The sequence below is a fragment of the Meleagris gallopavo genome, chromosome 2 (genome assembly GCF_905368555.1).
Source record: "Meleagris gallopavo chromosome 2, MGAL_WU_HG_1.1, whole genome shotgun sequence".
In the NCBI taxonomy this organism is placed as follows: Eukaryota; Metazoa; Chordata; class Aves; order Galliformes; family Phasianidae; genus Meleagris; species Meleagris gallopavo.
The window spans coordinates 13,309,271-13,333,511 of NC_139405.1; the positions used below are offsets into that span (position 1 = coordinate 13,309,271).

Here is a 24,241-nt window from a genome sequence, read left to right on the forward strand (position 1 = left end):
CCTGCTTTAAAAGAGCATCTGTTTGGAGAAAAGGGAGGAAAACACCCCTTTCCTTTAACCAGAGAGGCCATTCTGCTCCCAGGGGTTCCCTCTGGTTCTGAGGTCCTTTTGTGCGGGCACAATACAGGTTGCTCCAGGAAACCTCTGCTTTGTGCAGGCTAGTCCCACAGAGATCATTAAATTGGCATTTTTACTCCTTGGCATGCTTTTACACCGGGGAAGCGAGATGGCAATTGGGTATTTCAATCTTGTTTTCAATTAAAAGCATTTCATTGTTGAGTGTGCTGTTTTATTATGTGATAATTAAATATGAATGATCATGCATTCATCCTGCCAAAGCGACTGTAGCCTAACAAAACGAATTCCTTTCGCATTGCTGAATGCTTCAGAAGCAAGAGGAGTGATCTATTTGCTGATCCTCATTTTTTCTGTCCTATTGTTTCAGTATTGCCAGCTTCAAAATAGCAAACCAGGCAAGTAATTACAGACAAAAATAAGAGGAGGGATCAATCTGAGGTCAGGATTGCTTTGCCCCTAGTCCTGCTTTTCTCAGCTGTCTTTTTCTGAATAACAGAGAAGTATGTTGCTGTCAATTTAGCGGTGATGGGGCAAAGCAGGAGTTGAAGAGGGATGAGGAAGAGGGCCAGACTTTTCTTAAAAGAGAAATTGTGCCCCGTCCTATCTTCTGATTGCATTGCAGACCTTTCCTAGGCAAAAAATTGGGTCCAAGTTGCAATACAAAGGGCCGTATTGCTTGTGCTGCAGAGCCCTTTCCATGGCTTCCCATCCCTGCTGCTGGTCATTGCATTTGGAGAAGCCACTTGCTTTGTATGGAAGCATTTGGCTTTAGACCCTATTGGTGCACCGTCTTCTTTTATAGATGTTTCCTTGTTTTGTCTTGTTGGTACTGCTTCATCAGCCTCGGGTCAGGCTTACAGAGATGCATTTCTGATACAGCCATGTCTGGTGGTGTTGCAGTGGAGGAAGGGCCGGCAGCCAGGCTGGACACAGCATGGTGCACCATTATCAGTGTGCAGCACAGGCAAGCTGCTCGCAGAAGGACAGCTCCTCGGGATGGCCACAGCGACTCCATTTAGAAACTAAGTGAGTTAAATAAGATACAACCTCAGATATTTAGCTGAAGTGAATCAGCAAAGGAAGTTTCGTTTCAATAGAGCCGTGCTGATTTATGGCCCCGGTCCTCAGTCTGTACATCTTATTCTTGCAGGGCATTTATAAACATGACGCAGTGCTCAGTGGGTGTCAACTGCTGAATTGATGCAATAACTTGTTACAGTCTTCAGATGGTGCTAGCTAAAAATAGTCAGGTTATCTTGAAGGAGAGCTATAACTAAGTACTGCTTGCTTCCATCCTAATGCTAGGACCATTGTTTGGGATAGAGCTGAGTAAGGCAGTGGGTAGGACCTGACCTGTATCTGCAGTGCTCCTAAGCCCTCCTCATCCAGGGCTGGGGGATCTAGGGGAGTTTTACTGTATCAGGACACAAACAGGGCCACAGCCACATGGCATCCATCATGTAGTTATCTCAAAGCCATGGTCATGCACAGGGATTTACCAGATGCTACATATTGTAAGGAGGCATAGGTAAGTATTATTTTTCATCTTCCCTGTGTGTGTCTCATGCTAAATTAATGAAGAGGCAGTCCCTGGTGATAATTCACACAGTAGTGCACTGTTAAAAAAACAACAATAGCAACAAAAAAAAGCTACATGGGACTTGATAAATTATATGCTACTTTCCACTCCAGCAGTTTGCTAAAGTAGCATGGAGAAGTTGGCAGTGAATGATAGTTTTACTTTTCTATACTCTGCAAACCAGAGTACCAGCTTGCCTTGAAGTAGACAAGTGAATAATGGCTAATTTAGTCACACCTCGTTTTTTAAAACACAAGTAGTACTCTTAAATGTCTCTGCTTTTGGTGCAGCACAGCCATATCTTAAATTGAAGCTGTATGTTCAATCTCAGCTTATGGTGGACACTGCATTTGTTCATTTCTGCATGTTCGATTGTATTTCTTGAAGGCTTTTTTTTGTGGCAACAGGTTATTGTGAGGTGTGTGCCTGAAGAATGTGATGCATCACCACACGTATTCCTGGGTGAATCACAGACTTCAGTCATTTTGTTGGTCAGATACTAAGTGAAAGTCAGTATTTAATCAAAGCAATTTTTTATTTCCAGACTATTGTTAGAGGAAATAAGCCTCGGAAGGATACTTCAATCAACGGCTTGCTCGAAGAGTTTGACAATATCTCCGTGACTCGATCCAACTCCCTGCGGAAGGAAAGTCCTCCCACACACCACCAAGGCAATGCAAACCATGTGCCAAGGCACCAGGAGGAAAATGGGTACATCACATATTCGCAGTACTCCAGTGAGTCAGACACAACAACAGACTATGTCATGGACAAGTATAGAGACAAGACTCTCTATGGGGAAGAGCTAGACAGGTACTACAAAGGGGGCTACACTGCCAAGCAGAATGGGCACATGATGAAAGTCACTTCCAGGGACATCTATTATTCAGAAATGGCACCCCTGAAATCAGACCTCTCCAGGTTCCTCCCAGATTACCACGCACAAGTGGAGGCAAAGCCCAAACCGCTCGAATATGGAGGTCTAAAGCTGGAGTACCAGAGGATTCCCAGTGGATCCTCACTCGACTACAGAGACCCCTTCCCTTATGCCCTGTCCCGAGCGTCAGTGCAGAGCGAGTGCCCCAAGGAGAGGCTGGAGTACAGCGACAGCGACTGGGGGCACAGCCCAGCCAAGGATGACTATGACAAGAGGCCCAAGTCATCCTACGTGGACCCGGCGAGCCCTCAGCCAACCATGAGGCAGAGGTCCAGGTCGGGCTCTGGTCTGCAGGAGCCAGCCATGCCCTATGGAGCAAGTGCATTTAAAGCACACCAGCAGGGACACTCCTACAGCTCCTACACCTACCCTCGCTTGTCTGAAACTGCAGCAGGCATCTCTAAGGTAATGTTAAGACCCCTGGTGTTGGTACTGCCAGGACAGGGACCCTTCCAAAATGGGAATACAAAAAGTTAAGTGTGTGCAAAAAAGTTAAGGGTATGGAGCTGTGCTTGGAAACACAGTGGTAGGAAGCATGTGACCGTGGTTGGGTGGATATAAAACCCCACTCAGTTTACTTGGGTATCTGAAAACAGATGCTGGGGACCAGAGGTTTAAGATACTTATTCAAAGAACAATTTGGAGATGCCCAACTTCCATGAGTTTTACTTGGGATTTCTGAAAACCCTGAGTTCTTTGGCAGTTTATACAGGATTAGGAGTTTGTATGCTAATGCAGATGTTGGCAGAGCTGGAAAGGTGGTCTGGTTTGAATGTCAGGTACTTTTTGTATTTGAGTCGTTGTTGCTGACATCTCTGTGCCACTTAGAAAAGCATTTCTGGTTTGCTGAGGGAAGACAGCCATGATCCCAGCATGTCTATTAGGCAGAGGAGCTGCCTGCAGCTCAGCCAGCTCATACCAGCCCACACAACCATCAGTCTGGCAGGTCTGTGTGTATACTATGAGATTCATTAACCCTTTCCCACCAGTGAGGGAAGGGACTTATCCCTCACCCCTTCATTTTTTAAGCAGTGGAATAAAATCAGAGCGTCTCCTCACACAAAAATAAGGGTCGAGATAGGAAAGCAACTCTACTGTGATATCTACAAGCAGCTCCTCTGCAGAAGCTGTGGTCTGCTCTGCCTTTTCTAAGTTGCATGAAGAATATTACCCATACAAGCCATCCTACCCTACCCTACCCTACTTCCTTGCAGTCTTTTTCAGCTAAGGGAATCTCTTATCCATCAAGTCACACTGCTCAAACAAAGACCTGCTTAAACATTTAATATTCTGCAAGAGATGGTTTTTCCTTTGGTGTAGATTCTTCATTTAATGTTACTGGGTTCCCTTAGCAGCAGGCAGCAAGCTTGCTGTGATTTGCCAAATGTGTTGAGCTTGGTAGTTATCACATGATGATAGCCCTTCTGCTTATGATGGTGTCTGAACAGTGCATTTTCTTACAGCCTCTGTGCACTGAGAACTTAGTCCTGTCCAACTTCAGACCCAGATGTCATCTCAAACCTCAGCAAATACAGCATGGCTTCATATCAGGGGCATGCCTGCATCTTGCTTAGGTTTTGGCTGCTTTGCTGATGCTGGGCTGCAGTTACTGTCAGCATCCTGTGGCAAAGGGAGAGCAGTGGTTTTTTTGTTGTTTTTTTTTTTGGTGCTGATTGTGTTAAAGCACAGAGTTGGGCTTTTGAGTTTGAGTGTAAATACTGGGGGTGGGAAGGTAGAAAGGTTGCTAGGTTTCTTCCTGTGCCTTGTCTAAGTTGGGGTTTGCTGGGAGGGATGCCTATATGTAGTTAACTGTGTGCAAGAGTATGGTGCTAAAATACATATTCTAGAATTTGTAAGCTTTGTGAGGAAAGCTTGGGATGGGCTACCTGCCATTTCTTTCTTTTAGAACAATAATTTTGTCAGAGTTGAGAAAAAAGAAGGACAAATCCACCAATAGCTCATAAACCCTCCTGTGCCTGCTCCTGTCAGATTTACGGCATTCAATAAGATGGAAGGCGGAGGTGTATTTCACAGGACTCAGAGTACTGCAGACACTTTGTAAAATATCCCATTAAAATGCAGTAACAGCTTTTATTAAAGAAAAAGATGCCTTAGTGCAAGATTCATTTTGAGCCATTGCTCTCCTTTGAGCATCAAAAGCCCTCGCGTAGCCTTGGTATATTGAAACTTGATGATTCACTGTTAAATGCAGCAGTTTCAATTCCCAAACCCATCCGCAACTCCTGGAAGTGAATAGCAGCTTCGTGTCTTGGATGATTGCTGAGGAATCTTCTTTTCAAGGAGGCATTAGTAAGATAATGGTTCATTGAATGGGTTTACTAAGTGAGAATCAAGTCTCAAATCAGATATTGTACAGATGAAATTGGCTTTAAAGTATAATTAAAAGGGGGGAAAAGTAAGCATTGAAAAAGTCCTCAGGCACAAATGTATGGCTTCAAAATGCATTTAACAAAGATGTGCGTTTTGACTTGTAAATCTGTAGAGTAGGTGCAGATGGGTATTATTACAGATGTCAGATAAAGGAGACACATGCCCTCTTCTGGCAGCAGGTTTCAGACGTGTTGTGTCAGACCTGGCTGCTGAGGTGGCCGTGTGCAGACCTGAGTGAGGCTGCAGCCAGATGAGCAGCAGCACATCGCATTGCACTGCAGGGCTGTGACTTCATCTGCTCCCCTGACCTGATCTTGAATGAGAACAGGATTGGTTTTTACTTTCCTTTGTAGTATTTACAGACTTGCCTTTTGGTATGTAATTGCATTTAGTAACAGAAATAATGGCATTATTAGCGGAATCAAATGTGCTCAATTTTGCCACGCTGTGAAGAACTGTGTGAGGACATGGCTGAGGAGGAGAGGTTAGGCTGATGGAGTCACTTGGGCTCCTCTACTTCATTGCATGGGGTGTAGGAAGTGAATGGTTGTACTGCAGGTGCGCAAAACACAAACTGCAGAAAGCTTTCAGATAAGGACACTGGACATCTCAGTTTTCCTTTTAAAATTTCACTGTGGAATTTGCTTTTCCTGACACATAGGACATGCTCAGAAAAGAGCAGGTGTGGGTGACACCCAGTCGCAATCCATGGGTGCGGATTTATCTAGTTTTAGTTTTAGTTCGGGCTTTCCCCATCTTGATATAAAAATGGTGTATTTTCAGTCAAAGCAATCATTTGTGTGGCTCTGTGTACATGGATATATGGGACAGGGCTGGACTGAGTTCCCCTCCCTCTACCAAACCATCTGAGCGCTTTTCTGTGTTAATTAGTTGGGCAGATGTCACGTCCTTCATGAAACGCACGATGTCTCTGATCCCCTTCTATCTCACAGCTGCATAAGTGAAATCCTGACCGTAAGCATTTGTATGTCACGCTCATACAGAAAAGCGCCCGAGGAGGCGGCCGTGCAGCGCTGCCAGGGTTGGATGTGGGCGCCGTGCGGCTGGGAGCTCACACGGCTGCCTGCAGCTGCACGCTGCCATGGAAGTGCCTGCACAGCCCTCATGCAGAGGCATCCCTGTGCCCCACTAACCAGCAGGACACCAGGCAGGCATGCCCGGCTCACACACGGTGCCCAGAAGCACTGATACAGCACTGCACTTTTTCATTCCGAGCTTTTCTCCCCGCAGCCGAGTGACTCCAGCTAGAATCTGCTCCTCGCTGTGCAGCAGCCTACAGTGATAGATTGATGCTGCGGCAGATTTTTCTTTTTTTTTTTTGCAGTCTTCGCATAAAACGGTCAAATGATGTTCCAGCGCAGAATTCAATTTCACAGTTCAGTTGGGTCCTTGATTACACTGCCAAATTCAGATTAATGTGCGTTTAACTAACATGGATCAGGGACTCCTGGCCAGCAGCCAGCAGCAATAGTAGCTGCCGTGAGCTGTGTCGGGGTTGTTGCGCTGTCCATCCCTGTGGGCCGCCACAGAAATTGATTGATTAAATGAATTCATTGCCGTAATTATTTGTAATTGTGCTACATCATGAGCCTGTGTCTGACCACCCCCACCCCGCAGCGCCCCACGTGTCGTCAGGAGTCATGTACGGAATATCATAAACGTGGAGATGCCCTTTTCTGGGAAAAGAAAATAATACTTTTGTTTCGGGTGCATTTTTAGATCCTTTAGATCCTTTTCGGTTGTTCACAGATAGAGACAGTTTTGTTTATGAATGCGAAGTATTTGCTGACTTTCAGTGTAAGTAGCTTAGAAAAGCTAGGGAAAATACAAGGGAAGGAAGGAACCTGCAGATGACAAAGGCCTCCCATTGGGATAATTTCCTCACGATTGTATTCTGTTTGAAATGAAAATTAGCAGTTTTGCAACACTGCAGTTAAGTAGTGTGTCACTTTGGAAAATGACTTACGTAATGGTATATTGAATTAGTATCCTCATTTTAGTTTGCTTGGAGGAAGTCCCTTTGAAGACTTCACTGAGCAGCTTTCCTCTCACCTCAAGCAGGATACATGCATCCTTGGTTGTAGCTCTCTGTGATGTATCCCCATGCTTTGAATTTGGTGCTCTTCTGCCATTTGTTCATGGTCTGCAGTGCTCTCTCCATGCTGCTACACTGCCATGGTCGGAGGGTGCTGCAGTCCTGATTCCACTTGTGGGGAAGGCCTGGCTATTTTAAGCTATACAACACTGAACAGGATGAAAAAAGAAAAGATAACAGGGCTGTGTCTGCTCTGCAGTGGCTCAGCCAGCAGCTGGTGATGGGGCAGAGTAGAGGCTGTGGGAATTTCAGGGTACCACCACCTCCACGAGAAGAGGTCATTCCTGTATCACTAGAAAGAAGCAAAAGAAAGGATTAACGGGTGAGAGTCAAAAGTCAGAAATTTGTGTTTGGAAGGAAAGACATGAATTTGAATTTGTGAAAGGGCTTCTTGTTTTGAAAGAGATGCTTCGCTGGAGGAAATGGCCCAGACAACCTGCAGGGCACTGCTAATACAGAGTAAATGCATTCCTTTGGACCATATACTTCTATTTAACAAAGATTACCATGTCTCCAAATGGGTACGTGGACATAAAAAAGAACCTGGGATATACAGAAAACCAAGCGGTCTTTACTGGCCTCATTTTAGTAGTGATGGGAGGGCAGGCAGCCTAATGGTCTCGAAATCTGCAGGCAGCAGTGTCACTTACAGAACAGCGAGTCCATGCAGGAGTGAGCTGTGCTGGCACCCCGTTGGGGTGCAGAAAGTGAGCTGAGCGGTCAGGGTTGGCCAGGCAGCTGGAAACACAGCTCTTCACTCATGTCCACTCCTCTGCTTTTGTGTTGCAGGTGGATTACGACCGAGCACAGCTGGTAGTTAGCCCACCACTCTCTGGATCCGACACCTACCCAAGGGGCCCAGTAAAGCTACCTCAAAGTCAAAGTAAAGTCAGCTATTCCAGCAGCAGCTACCAGTATCCTCTGGTCTACCACAAAGCATCCCACTACCACCAGCCATCACTCCAGCCGAGCTCTCCCTATATTTCCACCGCCTCCTACCCCAGCTCTCCAAGTATCACATCAAGTGCTTATCCCCCACCCAGCTGGGGCTCCTCCTCAGACCAGCAGCCCTCCAGGGTGTCCCACGAACAGTTCAGAGCTGCTCTGCAGCTGGTCGTCAGCCCTGGTGATCCCCGGGAGTACTTGGACAGCTTCATCAAGATCGGGGAGGGCTCCACAGGGATAGTCTGCATTGCCACCGAGAAGCACACGGGGAAGCAAGTCGCTGTGAAGAAAATGGATCTCAGGAAACAGCAGAGGAGGGAGCTGCTGTTCAATGAGGTACGTTGCTGTGGGCAGTGCAGCATAAGACATGATCTGAACAGAGGCCACAATGCCAAATTAATGTCTTTCCGAAATAGAGGGCTGAGTCCTACACTTCATGGTGTCTGAAATAATTAGATCAGTTTCAGTTGAGCTACATCTTCTCCCAGGTTTAAACCTATAATAACTTGGTGGGAAGTCACAGTAAACAACTAAGAAATTTGTCATCTAGTCCACACAGCTTATCAGGTGCACAGACACTGCCTGGTTGCCTTCTTTGGACCATTTCTGGTACAGTTTAGTCTGCTGAGATGGAGGATCCTAACTGACCCTAATACTGAAGAAGCACACAAATCATACTCTGGTGTATCCCTCCCCTCCTAATCACGTGATCCTTTTCCTTTTTTGATAGGTACTAAGCAAAGAGCTGACAAACCCTTTTTCATGGACCATCTATATTAAATCCCACATCTCCTGGGAGATCATAGCCAGTTTGGAGACCACTGCAGTTTTTATAGAATTGTTTTCTGTGTGTTTTATCTTAAATTTAAGAACACTGATTTTCATTTGCCATTTTTTCTTCTGGTTCTTTGGTGCTCTGAGTTCCTTCTAAAATTGGAAGAGTTCCTACTTCTTCCCCCCCCCATAGAAGTTAGTGTTCGGTATTCTCTGCTTTTTGGGGATCCCTTATGAGTACATTGATCAATGCCAACAACACTGCAGTTCCCCAGGGAAACCTCTTGTGAAAACCATCTGATCCTATCATTTGTTTCATGTATTTTAACTACAAGAGGATCATCCTTCAGCACGTTAAATTCTGGTTTCCTTAGAACCTTTAAAAAATAAAACAGCTTTTAATTGAAAGATTTTCTTTAAAGATTGTTGACCTGTCACCTCCTTGAAATTCTAGCAGAATGCTCTTGAGCAGGATCACTCTCTGTCAAGAAGCTCCAACAGGTTTTTGAGACACAATTTTCTACACTCTTCCCCATTATATCCAATTTGTCATTGATCCTTACAGCCACACTATAGTAGTTACCATTTCCACTAGCTTGCTCAGCACAGGCATTGGACTGACCCGTGGTTATGTAGGTCCCCTAGAGCCCTCTTGGAGGGCAGGGATGACATCGATGTGTGCTGTAGGTGCCAGGGTACAAGCATTAGGCTAGATGCAATAGTGACAGCTCAGCCTTTTGTACTTCATTTCCTTCAAGACTTCGTGCGAGTGCTGACTGCTTTGGGGCACTTGGGGCCATCTGCACCAGCCTAATCTTTGCTTTATAGAAGCTTTTTAACAAAAGCTTGCTTGTATTTGCACAGTTGTCCTTTCTACAACTCGTGACTACACTGGCTATTTTGACTTTATTTTACCTCTGCTGGAAGACTGCACTGAATTGCTTTGCAGTAGCTCTAACTGAGCATCTCTTGCTGTGGTGGTGGTGACATCATGAAGCAGGTCCGACAAGCTGTGCAGGACCAATCTGCTTCCCTAACATGCTCCAGTCACTTGTGTCATCCGAAAATTTCTTTTCAGCGCCTCCCTCCATCTACACAGGGGTAATCAGAGCCTTCCCTGGCTGATGTTTTCTATCCCTGTCCCCTCTCTTGACATACCTCAATATCGTGCAGTTGTCGGCACCTTGGCTGAGCTTCTGTTAGTGCAGTCCCTCTCCTGTATATTCACTTCTAGATGTGGTGGTTGAGCTCACAGCACTCACATAAAGCATGCATACGCCTGGCTCAGCATCTGTTTTATGGTAATGTTTAAATGAAGCAGTAATCATTCAAGTGAACTTATTCTCCTTGAGCTTTGTTAGTCTTGCCTTAGGCTTTCCTCAAGAGCACAGTGTTTTTCATGACTACTACACTCTGAAAAAGCCTTTGTCCCAAACTGCCAGCTCTCCTCCATCTTTAGTTTTGGAACCTCAGTCTAGCAGAAATGGTAAGTCATGGCCTGAACCAGTGATTGAGCACCTGGTAGGAAGGCAGGGCCAACCCAGGGGAGCTCAGGTGTATGCAATGTACCTGAGTGACCAGAAGGGCTGGAGCCAGGATCCACCCCATCCCATACCTCATTTAACGGTTGGCAGTGGAGTAAAAGGATCTCACTGGAGATCCCTGCATGCTTGAGGCCTTCTAAGGGTAAGCAGATTTTTTTCTTTTTTTTTCCTTTGTTACTATGTCCATAGTTGTATCATTTGAGCTTATCCTCCCCTGCTGCAGCCTAGGGCTTTATTACTGCACTATCATTGCTGCATTTTCCATTGTGTTATAGCACTACACTCAGTAACTCAAAGCATTAGAATTCAAGACAAAATTCAGTTGTCTATGGAGATGAATGATTCCAGGAAATTTCACAAGTACAGAAATTCCTGCATATGAATCACCTTCACAAAGGAAGGGCTGTAAATGCTGAGATGCAGCATTGCATTGCACTGTGCTCAAAGATTGACTGAACCAGGCTGGCGTGAGGCACAGATGCCAGAGCAGGTTCAGCTATCCACTAGGCCTCAAGATATTAATTATTCCAAAACTTGCCATTATGATTGACAACTGCAGAGCATTTTAAAAGCATAACTGTGACCCTGTATTAGCAATTATCCTTTCCATTGTATTAAATCATTCAGATTTAAGTGAAGGTATTATTCCATTTCCAGGCAAACTAAACTAGCAAGGAATGAGAAAAGCTGTATCTTTGTAGTTCATTAATTTTACATATATGGTAGCACAATGCAGAGTACCTCACAGTCTGGGAGCATCCAGGAGCAGAACAGAGCTCAATCCCTCCCAGCCACTTCAGCCATAGTGCATACAGGCCATCTGCTCGCTAACCCCACAACTCTGGGGTGCCTCTGACCTGTGTGCTCTTCTTTCTGTTTTATTACCTCGGCTGTGGTCTGTGACCGGAGGCCTCAGATCCCTTTAATGTTGAGTCACAGAATCACAGAGTGGCTTGGGTTGGAAGGGACTTCGAAGATCACATAGTTCTACTCCCCTGCCGGGGGCCGGGAGATGAATAGCCCCAGTATCACCAGCTTTCTGTTAAAGTACTGTACAAGGTACAGTTTGCTGCCTGATGAGGAAGACTTTGAGCTGAGCAATTGATTGGATCTAAATGAATGTTGTACTGAAAGCAGCTGGCGGTAAGAAAGCAATGAAATAACCAGTCCTGGTCCTGCAGCATAGAGGAAAAAAAAAAAAAAAAAAAAAAAAAAAAACAACCCACAATTATCTGCCTTACAATTCAGCAGCTAAAGGTTCTTCCTGTTTCCTGATGTGTTTATGATGACTGTTACTTTACGTATATACATGGATTTTGTTTATGCACTGCCATAAGGATTAGCGAGGCTGTGATTCATAGCAGAACCTTTACTAAGCACAAAGAGAAAAGCGCAGTGAAAAAGAAGGTCAAAACAAGTGTCAGTGCTTGCAGCAATTCACATCTCATCTTTTTTTTTTTTCCTCACAGGTTGTAATCATGAGAGATTACCATCACGAAAACGTGGTTGACATGTACAACAGTTACCTTGTCAGCGATGAGCTGTGGGTGGTGATGGAGTTCCTAGAGGGCGGTGCTCTGACAGACATCGTGACTCACACCAGGTGGGCTGCGAGCTGCAGGCAATCCCAGTGGTGCATACATAACTATATGTCTGTGTGGGTATGGCTGTATGTGTGTACAGATGTCTATAATATAGCTGTACGTGCATGCACATATGTATATGTACACATAATGTGGCACACTCACAGTACCAGCATAACTATGCCACTACAGATGGCTTTCTGTCAGTGCAGATGTTTTTTAAAAGGAAGGAAAAGAAATATCTGGAAGGGCTTGCTGGGAGGCAGAGATTTGCCAGAGCTTTCAATGTTAATTTGGCAGAGATTACCTTTATCTGTTAGTTCCCCAAGAGATGAAAAAAAGCTCCTTTTCCTTATATGGTGATCTGTAGTGTTGGCTTTGCTTTCATAACTCTGTCAGTTTTGGGGTTGATCTCTCTTGATACTCATAACCACGTAGCCGCGCTGTCAGAAGCGTTAACTACAAACTGAGCCTAACATGTAACGGGAAAAGTATTTTCCATCTCTCAGCATTTGTGCTTACAGTAGAGCTGGTTCCCAAATTTCAGTTAATGTCATGCCTTTAAATAAGACAGTTGACCAGTACAGAGGCTGTAGTGTACTGAACCTTTCTCCCAGTTCCTCTTTGAGTTGGATCTTACAGTCTATCTTATATCTGCTCCTTGCTCACCTCATTCTGCTGAGCAGGACCAAATGGGGTAGGAAGGAGGAATTCTGTAATTTCTTCATTTAGAATAAAACAACATGAACTTCCACAACAGCTCAGTGGGAGAGTACTTAGATGAACAAGACAAAAAGCAAAAAGAAAATTAGACGTGAAAATTTGTCTTCTTTCACAGTTTAGTGATCCTCATAGATCCTACAAAAAAAAGTTCATGGTATTTTATTTTGAAGTGTTGCCTTGGCTGATGTGCTAAAATAAAGTATAATATTGCAAGCCATTTATTAACTGCTGCTTCCCAAAATATTAAAAGCTCCATAAGAGATATTTTTGACAGGAATTTAATGGCAAGCAGAAGTTCCCAGGACACCACTTCTTAAGAGCTGTCATCTGTTTTTTAACTCAAAATAGACATTCCTTAATCTTCTGGTGTTTTTTGGTGTTTTTTTTTTTTTTTTTTTTTTTTTTTTTTTTTTTTTTTTACATTATGTGACCTTCTCTTAAAGATTTTGCTGAAATACTGCAAATAGAATCACGAAGTTAAAGCAGAAATGCCTTAGGCCTTTTGCTGGAGTGGTGGTGAAGCTGGGGACACCCAGCTGTGGTGCATGACCTGTCCAGTCAATCATTGTCATGCTGCAGCAGCAGCTTTTTCCATGGCGGGGCTTTTCACGTGTGCACAGAAATGAGGACTTGATAATTCTCTTGCTGTATATTTTCTTCTATGAAATACTTTCAATTTGTTATAATAATCATAAAGGCAAGAGTAATGGTCTTAAAGTTACGCCCAAGGTCTGATGTTTTTATATTCATTCTATGCCTGATTCCATTCCAGTAGTCGTTTATTCTCCTTGGCAGGCAGGAAGTTTACTGTAAATAAGGCATTTCCGTTATTCCCATAGGGAAACAGGCTCACTCTAATACACTGTATCACATAATAGACTCTGCTCTTTTAATGCTACAGGGAGACTTGCTCCAACCTCATTGCAGAGTTATTCCTCACCCATCATCTCCCTTTCTTGACAGAAATAGTTCATGTACTGGTGTGAACAGGAACCTGGGCTTCTCCACTCCAGCTCCCTTTCCCTGCTTTCTTCCTTAATACTCAGTATGTTTTTCCATTCTGCTGTTTCAGGATGAACGAGGAGCAGATAGCAACTGTCTGCCTGTCTGTCCTGAGAGCTCTGTCCTACCTGCACAACCAGGGTGTCATCCACCGCGACATCAAAAGCGACTCCATCCTCCTCACAAGCGATGGGCGGGTGAGTGCTGAGCATTTCTCCTGCCATCTCTGGCTGGCACGCGAGGGGTCTGCCTTAGGGGTTGATGGGGTCCGTTACAAAAACAGCTGTGCACATGGCTTGCCAAAGTAATGCCAACTTCCAAAAAAAAAAAAAAAGAGTAAATAAAGAAGTTGAGTCTCTGAGCAGCTCTTCTGCTCTATGCCAGGAGTTGTAGTGGATAAGAGCTTGGTTCCTGATCCTAATGCAACCAAAGCACTTGAACAGAAGTGGCTCTTTGCTCCTGGCCAGTGGCAGAGCTGTTGGCAGGAGTCATGTGCAGAGCAAGGATTGCTCAGAATGCCACCTTCCCCATGGGTCTCCATGCTCTTCTGAAGTGAACGTTGGCACCTGTGAGTTGGTGGGGAATTTAAACCCAAGATGTCATCCCTGCAGTCTCTGGCAGGGAGTCTGTGCCCCTCACCAGCACAGAACATTGTGGCACTGACAGAGTACCACTACCCTCCCCTCAAATCCCAGCCAGGGTGATAGAAGTAGCAGAGCTAAAGGGAGTAAATAAAGGGGAAAGGAAAATGCAACTTAGTTTTCTACTTCCTATCTGGGAGGAAAGTGGAAGATTTGGGTCCCTCTGTTTCTCTGATCCTAATCTGTTGTAAGACAAAATGATGGGAAAAACAGCCTCATCCTTTGCGGGATTTATTGATTATATGAGAGGAATAGAGTTGTGTATGGTAAGGTTGAGCTCCAGGTAGGATTCTACAGCAGGCTCTGAGCCAGACCCACAAAATGACAGCTTCAGTCTTGCTAGAGAGCTGAATCAGAAAAGCACAGGCCTGGCCAGTGGTTGACATCTGTACTGGATGCAGAGTCCCCATGGGGAATTACAGCCCCTGGGAGGCATTGACAGAAGAAACTATGCCAAAGGGTGATGCTTAGGTAATGGGGAACTTCCTTCAGTTCTGCCCCACTCCTACCTTGATGCCGTGCAGAAGTTTGTCTTTTTACTACTTTCAATAATCTTTTAGTTTGCAAGCTTTTATATACATAAGTTCTGTTTTAACAAGCTGGTTGGGATGCATCTTCAATCTGTACTACTAGGAAATGTTATACCTTAGTGCTGAAACACTCATCTGCGGGAATAGCTCTTGCTATAGGTACACTTGTGAAGTGGTTGATAGCACCTATCTTGTGTTTTCCTGCATTTGGATGGGCCACTGAATTGTTCTTTGTGGTGTTTACATGTAGGGAGAGAGGGAGAGAAAATGCACATGACCTGCTTGATCAGCAAAAGAAAGGTTGCGTGCCAAAAAAACAACACTGTGTTCATTCCCAAAGGAAATTCATACTTCCTTTCTATGAAAAAAAAGTGGGGCTGAGCTGCACTGTTTGTGGCCACACAGCAGTAATATTTGAAGCACCTAGAACTCAGGGCTCCAAGGCATAGGTGGAAGGGAGCAAATAACTGTTACATGTAAAAGCCTCATTTGTGCACTAGTTTGAGTCTCATCTTGTGGCCACATCAAATAATTGAAGCAAAAACTAGTTCAATCATGCCCAGGGATTCCCATAGGCAGGATTTCACGGTTGCTACAGTGGGATTACAAATGTACCCAAAGAGGATGTAGTGAGTGGGTCATAATGAGACCAAGAGCACCCAAATCTTCCAGTGTTGAAGGTGAAACTTGAGGCGTCTCAGGCCTGATCCAATTCTCTCCCACGTAGTTTACATTTGATTCCAGCATCACCAAGAGAGGGATTTTCTTCCTGCAGCCATCACAGGCCAGCCTTTTTAACCTTGTCGGGAGAGAAAATTCCACATGTGTAGGAGTTTTTCAGTTGCAATTTTGATCCATGTTGCTGAAATAGCATCTGAACTGCTTTCAGGCCCTGCATAGAGTGCCTCATTATACTCATTACTCTGGTACTTACTATCTGCATTGCAGATTTCTTCATGGCTGTGTTGTGTAATTATCTTTTTTTAGAAAATCGTCGTCTTTTATGTACTCGAACAAGCAATAGATAGGCAAAATCTCTTGTGCTCCTACAAAAGAAGACTGGGCTCTGCTTCCAAAATTCACTATTTCTTCCATTCTTCATCCTGTAAACTGAAAAATATGTTTAGCGTGGAGGACTTGACTGTTGGTGGCTTTGTTTTAGAAATACCAGCAGTCATTTTGTAATTCTGTTAAAAATAATACCCACTGTTGTTGTTGTTGTTTTTTTAAGTAGGGTCTGTACTAAATCCAAAAGAAAACAAATCAGAGCTGATAATAAACTGCTGCTCTACACAATGCAGCAATTGACAGAACTTCCTACTTGACTTGTGCTGAGGCCGTTTGGACTCACAGCACATCCCCAGGTGCCAGCATGCAGCTGGCTTCATGACTCATGGACTCTGGGTGCTGGCTGCCATTGCACTGTGTGGGATGCAGCTTGAGGGACCAGGGGCTGCCCTCATGTGGAGCAGCTTCCAGGAAAAGCCCAGGGATAGCTTTTAGGCCTCCAGAAGAATACCTGGAAAAACGAACGCAGAAGCTGCCTTGAGGAGTAAGCGGTCTCTGGAAGGTAGTGGTGCCACAAAAGTCATGCCAGCTGATTTTTTTGGACCAGTTTGGAGGAGTTTTCACCTTGGTGTTGTACAGCAGTGGGGGAGGAGGAAGGTCATAATTTTCCAGCATTTTTGTTGGTTTAAAAAAAAAAAAAACAACACCTGCATCTAAGTACGAGCAGGCACATGATGCAGCAGGAGCTGCTCTCCAGAGTGCTCGTGTATCCCATTATTTCTATTTCAGGTCACTGCCACAGCTACTCAAGGACAATGCTTTCCTCAGTTCCCAAGTTCCCAGCACTGGATGCAGGTCCCTCATCTCTTGCAGCCATTTTGGAGCAGTCTTCCGCCTATCCCTGCCTCCCTCAAGCCCCTTACTACATACAGATGACAGTTTTGTGGGGCAGACCACAGCACACTTGGAAAATTGTTGGTTGGCGGTATTGCTTTCTAGGAGTGTCAGATCATGCTCTGTGTAGAAAAAGAAACATGGGATTGTCTGTCTTCTGGCATACTCAAATCTCAAAGCTGATAAAATAGTAGGAGTGATATGTATCACTTCCAATAGATATTGTATTGAATATTAGTAAATATACATACACTGCAAACATTGAGTTAATATATTTGCATAATATTGTACGTTTGAAACTTTTGCTTTCCTTCTGAGTTATAGGCCATTGGTCACCTCTGCACTTTTGCTGGAGGAATGACAAGGAGCTGTGAGAGATGATCTGAGCAGAGGGCACTGCTGCCAGCCTCTGCCACTTTCTTGCCTTCCGTTTTGCGTAATCAGCCAGCTCTCTCTACGCTCATCCTCCATCTCCAACCTCACTTCCAAAACCATGCTGCTGCCCCATCCCAGCTGCTACAGCAAGAGTCAAGGGCTTCTCCCAGCAGGAAGCATATCTGTCTGGATCAGCGTGTGCCTTGTTACACAAGAGGGGCTTTCTCTTTGTCTTTGCTTTTTAGATCAAATTGTCCGACTTCGGGTTCTGTGCCCAGGTGTCCAAGGAGGTGCCGCGGAGGAAGTCGCTGGTTGGGACGCCATACTGGATGGCACCAGAGGTGATATCACGCATGCCCTACGGCACTGAGGTACGTGCTGCAGGGCTTTTAGGATCCCAAATGCAAGAGCTTGAGTGAGGTGGGTTGCCATACTCTGTAGTGTTCTTATTGCAGTCAATTCTCCGATTAGTTGAATGAGAAAAAAACAACAAAGTACATTGTGAGAATTGTTTTAAGAACTGCAGGCCCCTCTGAAAAAGAGGCAGTCCATATATTTTTATCAGAGACTTTGATCTCAGAACAGAAAGGACTGGTTGGTGGGACCTGGCTCAGTACTTCTGCACTGCCAGCCTGGGAGTTCTTCAGTCTCAGCAGAGATAGCATAGCATCTCAAGCCCCAGCTCGGGACACAACTGCATTTTCTTCTCCCTGGTCAGCTTCTGCTTGATAGAGCCTGTATAACAGCTACAGAGAGCAACCCTGGTGGGTGGATGGGGGTGTGTGTGTGTGTGTGTGTATGTACTTATTTATGTGTGCATATACACATACATGCTGCGTATATGTGAGAGAGATACACACTCACACATATATATGCATACAAAGGAGGGGAAGCAAGCTGTGCAGCCAAGGCTTGGGACAGGAGAATGATGCATCTTCAGAACATGCAAGAAGAGCTCTGTTTGGCCCAGACAGGGAGCGCTTCTACCTGCAAATGAGTGCACCCTGCAGGCACTGACATTTGCCCCAGTGTGTGGTATTGTAGGAGACGTTTCAGAGATAATAACATAGTCTATTATTAGCCTATTAATGACACTGAAGGGATTATAAAGTGCTTGAACTTACAGCTACATTAGGTTCCCCACCAATAGGGAAAGAAAAAAAAAAAAAAAAAAAAAATTAAGCTGAAGGATAGTGCTGGCAGAAGAGCGGAATAAGTATAGCCTGGCCCTGATGGTATTTAGGTTGGCAAATGACAGGAATTACTGCCATCAGAGTGGGGTTCTGGAGCAGCTGTGCAGCAGACTGGGACAAAAAAAAAAAAAGGATTGGTGTTTCTTTTTTTAAGCTGGAGTGAATCATTTTCCGAAGGGATTATATAATGTGCTACCTGCCATCGCTGTAAATGGGCCTGGGTGTAATAAGTGCATGCTTGTGTTTGCCAAGGGGTAAGAAGGAGGTGCTACTACAGTTGTTAGTATTCAAGGGAAATACTACCTGATTTCACAGCAGCTGTTCTGCACTGTGTTTCCACTCACTGCACTTTTCTGTAGTGCTGCAGAGCCAGTGCAGGGAAGAGAGTCAGTGGGTTCAGAGTGGTGCAGCTCAAGTGCCGCACCACAGGGTACAGGCAGCCTATCCTATGAGCGTGCCTTAGCAGTGTTCCAGTGGCCATCACCTCGACCAGCTGCAGACCCAGTTTGTATATTGTTGCTATGTTATTTCTTCAGTGCAGTCAGTGTTATCAGCTGGTTAAAAAGAGTAAGGGGATGCTTCACCCAACTACTGCTTTAAAATGGCTGCTGACAGCAGTTGGTGTGCAGCTCTGCAGTTTATGTGACCCTCAAATGCCAAGCCTGTTTCTTCACTCTTTGCTCCCTGCTGTGTTTGTGAACCAACTGTGTGTTGCAGGTGGACATCTGGTCGCTGGGCATCATGGTGATAGAGATGATCGACGGCGAACCTCCCTACTTCAATGAGCCGCCGCTGCAGGCCATGCGCCGAATCCGGGATAACTTACCACCCCGCGTGAAGGACATGCACAAGGTCAGACTTCTCATGGGTGATGAGGGCCTTGTGCACACACACACAGGTGTAATAAAACCACAGCCACACATTGCTGTGTCTGAAGTGTAAATTCTGTCACTAAGTGCCACCTCGAGCAGTGGGTGCTATGTAAGACTGATGCAGGAGGACAGGAAGCTACTAAACAATTCTGTGCCCAGTGCTGAGTTTGCTTTTGCAGCGAGTGCCCAAGAAGGGGGCTGGGCAGAGCCTCACACTCCCTGCACTTCCTGCCCTGCCTGAGGACCAGAGCAAGGCAGTTATGCAAGCTCTGCTCTGTACAGGTTGGTACAGCCATGCCCGTCGCCAATGCCTTTGGGTCTCTTGGGTGCAGTTCTGGATAATGTCAGACCTGAGCCCTCAGCAATCTTGAGAAGTGTTACTGCTTTTCTTACATTGCATACAAGGCTATGTATTGTGTGCTGTTCTGCACCCCAGTGCTCTCAACATGAACGATGCATGGTCCTTCAACTCGGTGCATCTTTGTCTCAGGAAAGCTCAGAGAATCTGTTGTCTTTACAAGAAAAAGGACATGCAAAGTACTCAGCATATGCTGGGAATCTTGCCTTTGTCTGCTCCTAATGCCAGCATGGTGTTGCAGGTCTCCTCTGTCCTCCGGGGCTTCTTGGATTTGATGCTGGTGCGGGAACCCTCGCAGAGAGCCACGGCGCAGGAACTGTTGAGACACCCATTCCTTAAGCTGGCCGGGGCCCCTTCTTGCATCGTGCCCCTCATGAGGCAGCACCGGCACCGCTGAATGCAGCCACTTCTCAGGAGGAGGTTGGTGCAGGGGCCAAGTAATGGCAAGGCAGGAATCCCTGCGGTTGTGTGGGAACCACGGGAAGGGGTGAGCAAACCTTACCATGGAAGTAATGTGGTCTATAAAACCCAAAGGGGTGCTCTGTAGGGGTGCAAAGGACCCAGGAGGTGACCCTGGCCACCACGCAGGGGAACGCGTGCTGTGGCTGCGCCATGCTCTCATCTCGGCCATCCAGGCAGAAGGCACCAGATGCAAACAAGGGGGGAAAGATAATGAATAGAGGATAGCACAACCAGAGCGAAACACCGGGATTTCAAAAGTAATGGCTACGGCACTACTTCTACTTCAGAAAAACACTTTTCTGACACAAAAAAAAAAGCACTTTTTTTAATCTCAGTCATAGCAGCGTAATGTATTTTGAAATGAATTTGTAATTTTCTGTACAGTACTTTTGATAATTTGCAGTACTTTGTCATGTAACCATTGTGCTAGTTGAAGTAATATGTGTAACTTAGCAAGAATTTGAGAAGATAAAAATGTTTCCTACTTTTTTTAACCCTTTTGAATATGGAAAAAAAAAGTCCTTTAGGAAGTTAGAAAATTTGGCAGATTTTCCCTTGGGGTGTGGATGGTGCTTTGTCCTGCTGTCACAGCGGCCTGAAGATCAATGGGTGTCAACGAGAACACCATCAGGGCAGTTGCTTTCAGTGCTTGCCCTCTGGGGGCTGCTGGCCTCATGGCAGCAATCCAAGCTTCGGCCATCTGCTCTGAGGACCGGGGCCGTCAGTTCCCCTTTCTCTGGCTATGGGAACTGACACAGATATACCTTTGCTCAAGGGTCACCCAGCAACCTGGCAGTCCCTTCACATCCCGCTGCTGCAAAGTCAGGTTAGTTTTTGCAGAAATATCCATTACTTATGTCATGCTCCAGCAGTTGATGGAAGCGTTTTCTGGATTTGGAAGAGACCATTGTGATACATTATGAGATATTTGCCATATAGAAGTCGTGCTGCTGTCTAGACCTTTCTGAATGTTAATACAACAGTTGACTACTATGGAACATTTTTGTGTTACTTGTTGGATGAACTTGCATGTTAACTGTAGGCCTATAGCTTTGCCTTTAAAATTTTTAGAAGTGCTTCATAATTAATTATTCCAATGATAAATTAAATTTAATTTATTAATGATTAGTTTTTAATTATGTATAGTATGAAAGCCATGTTTTTCCAGTTATTTTTTTCTTACTGACCTCATTTTGTGAAATGAAAAGCCAATTTTGTGACAACAGGATTAGCTTATTTCTTAATACAAAATTTCATAGTGAATATATTGTTATTTATCATAGCAAATTATAACCAAACACCTAAACTTGGCAGGAGCTGTTTCTTGAAGATCTTCCTCCCAGTAAAAGACTTGCCAATAGGACAGATGCTTTTTTAGTACCACCCTTAAAAGTTAAGTGACAGTTGAAGGGGGAGTAGCAATTAAAAGCAGCAAACAGAAGGGGAGAGAAATATAAGTGGAACATTGAATAGATGTTCTTCAACATACATGCCTCACCCCTCTCTGCTTTCTCTTCTTAACCCTGTTTGCACTTTTCAAGGAAGTGCGTTTAGCTGAGCCTCTCTGCCCTGCCACAAACATGCTCTGCTGCTACAGACCTGCAGAAAGCCAGCTGAGGAAGCAGGGCATCTATAGAGTTTTTAAGTGTTTGTATTTTGTAGTCTTGACAACTCAGGAAAAAAAAGGCTGCACAGGTACAGGCAATGGCTTACAGGTGACACTGTAGTACTAGACAAAGTCAAACTTTTTTAAACCATCTTTGAATAAAAATGGGGTTGGTGGGTTTTCCTCTTTAATATTCAGCACACTTTAGACTGTTCAAGTGGAGAATTTTTTGCAACTTTCTTATCATTAGATACTTCAGACAGTGTTCATTGAGTTTACTGAAAGTTTTGTCAGTTGCAAAGGTTGTTGGTTTGGTTTGTTTTTTTTTTTTTTTTTTGGTGCTCACCAGCTACTGGTGAGACAATGCACATGCAAGTTAAATAAATTAATACATAATTTTATTTTCAGCATGGTTGTTTTCCATGTCTTGTGTGTATTTTCTAAGTTCTGCATAATGTCACAGACGGCATGGCCAAGCCAGTAACCAGAAAAAGGTTCCTTGTTCATATGTGCAAATATATTAAATTTAACCTGAAGAACTGCACGTTGGAAGATGCATAACGCTCAGGTAAGGCCCACTGGCATCACCTTTAAATTGTCTTAAGGAGAAGAGCACAAAGGCTTAGGGTGTGGGTAAAAGCAACGGGAAGAAATAATCACAGCAATGGAGCTCCTCAGTCTATTCAGACAGAACTCCATGACTGGGGATACAGATGATTTTTTCTCTCCGAGCCCCTCCAGTCCCAGATGAGTCCATCCTGCCTGGGCCAGAACCATCCTGTTCCCCACAGCAGACTCCCCTTCACTTTCTCCTTGCACACAACAAACCTTCCCTCTGGCAGAAGTTACCACTGTGTCCCTGCCAGCTGAAGCAAGTGATTTAGTTAGAGAAATTGTGAGGGGTGTATTCCTTGGAAGCAAGGTGCCCTGTGCCTCACACACTCACACACTCCCACACTCACACACTCACACACTCACACACTCACACACTCACACACTCACACACTCACACACTCACACACTCACACACTCACACACTCACACACTCACACACTCACACACTCACACACTCTCTTTATAAAATGCACAAAAAAAGCCTTTCATTGCTCAGCAGCATTTGGCAGGAACATGCAGACGTCCCTCTGCAGTCAGCCATAAAGTACCCAAAATTATGAGAAACAGTTGGCAGACCAAGCCAGCTTTGTATCTGAAGTACTCCAGAAGAACTGGGCCCACTGAAACATTTCCAGCTTCTCTTCCTGTCCCTGAGGCAATCTATTTTCTCCCCTTAACATGGTCCCAAAGCATTACTCAGCTACCCCAGGAGGGGCATCAGTTAGCTAATGGGTCTCTGACATTGCATTGTTTGCTTGTTAGGCACTAAGGTCTAAGAATGAGGGTTTGTAGTAGGCCATGTGCTTTTTGGTTGTCGACATCAGTAAATGTTTCAGAATGCACTCACCATCGTCCTTCGAGAAATTTCACCCCTTGTCCCTAAGATAAAGCCAGAGCCAGTCAAAAGCAGCACATAACCAACTCCACTTACCTCGTGCTCCTGCTGTCACTAATAAACGGTGCATTTTCCTCATCTCAGCCGTTCTAAAGCCATTCACAACTACTTGTAACTGCCAGAGCAGAGACCAGGGCATTTATTGGCAATGTAACTGCCTTCCTCAGAAATATATCAAAAATTATAATTAAAGTTCTATTCATAACCACTTTGGAAGTCCTTAACAGCTGTTTCAGTAAGTACTTAATTACTACAGGTCCTTATAGAGCTTAGTAGGTTGACGAGTTCCTTGTATATATCCATGTTCTACCATATGTTCATAAACAACCATAAAGCAAAGCGTTTGGTTTGCAGCTAACTCGTGATAAGCCATCTATGACTAAAAGCTAAACACAAATTGAAATGTAAAAAATTTAAATATAAATGAGATCACAATGGAAGCACTGCCATCCTCAAGTTATTGCAGACAGCTTTTTGAACTTCCTAAAGAATTTCAAAAATGTAGTTTGGAAAATCATCAATTGATGGAAAATTCAGTAACTTAGCAAAAATATGGTTTGAACTGAAACATACAAAGAGTTCTCTGTTGAGATTTTAAGTAAGCATGATTGGAGTTAACCAAATCCTCAGACTTCTATGTCAGACCTTAAGTCATCAGCCACATCGGCATCACACAGGGAAAAGCCAACAGCTCCTGCACTTCCCATACCCTGGTTTGTGCCTCACCAGCCAGCCCTTTGGCATTACAGATGGTGGTATTGTCAAGCAAGGTACCTGCTGGTGCAGACTGACAGCCGCTCTTCCACTGTAGCACAGCGGTGCTTTAATTTTACTATTGCCATGTGGCTGGAAAAACCAACCCAAGCATACTTTTGCTGTAAATACATCTAAATCCAAGTGACAGTTTCAACACTGAAATTACTACTTTCCTTAGCTCATTATTCTATTTTAAGCTGAAGAGAGAGTTGCTGATTGGATCAAGTTATTCAAGGCAGAACAAGGTGTTATTTCCCTTCCCTCAGCTAAAGCAAGGCCTGAGGAACCAAGGGAAGACAAAGGTTTCAGTGGGAACTGGGTGGTACCAAGTGAAACATGCCATCACCCACAACACACATAAGAA

At 44.6% G+C, this 24,241-nt stretch overlaps 1 protein-coding gene across 8 annotated transcripts in view; it reads left to right on the forward strand.

The window, feature by feature from the left end:
* The window catches only part of PAK5 (p21 (RAC1) activated kinase 5), a 167,118-nt gene extending 145,106 nt beyond the window's left edge, over positions 1 to 22,012 (forward strand). For all 8 annotated transcript variants that reach the window (XM_085218981.1, XM_085218984.1, XM_085218982.1 and 5 more), the window contains 7 exons: positions 2,202 to 2,999; positions 7,891 to 8,382; positions 11,834 to 11,967; positions 13,743 to 13,869; positions 17,366 to 17,491; positions 19,031 to 19,165; positions 19,785 to 22,012. In XM_085218981.1, coding sequence (XP_085075107.1) covers positions 2,202 to 2,999; positions 7,891 to 8,382; positions 11,834 to 11,967; positions 13,743 to 13,869; positions 17,366 to 17,491; positions 19,031 to 19,165; positions 19,785 to 19,940 — 1,968 coding nt within the window. In that variant the 3' untranslated portion in view covers positions 19,941 to 22,012. The remainder of the gene's footprint in view (positions 1 to 2,201; positions 3,000 to 7,890; positions 8,383 to 11,833; positions 11,968 to 13,742; positions 13,870 to 17,365; positions 17,492 to 19,030; positions 19,166 to 19,784) is intronic.
* Positions 22,013 to 24,241: the final 2,229 nt, after the last annotated feature.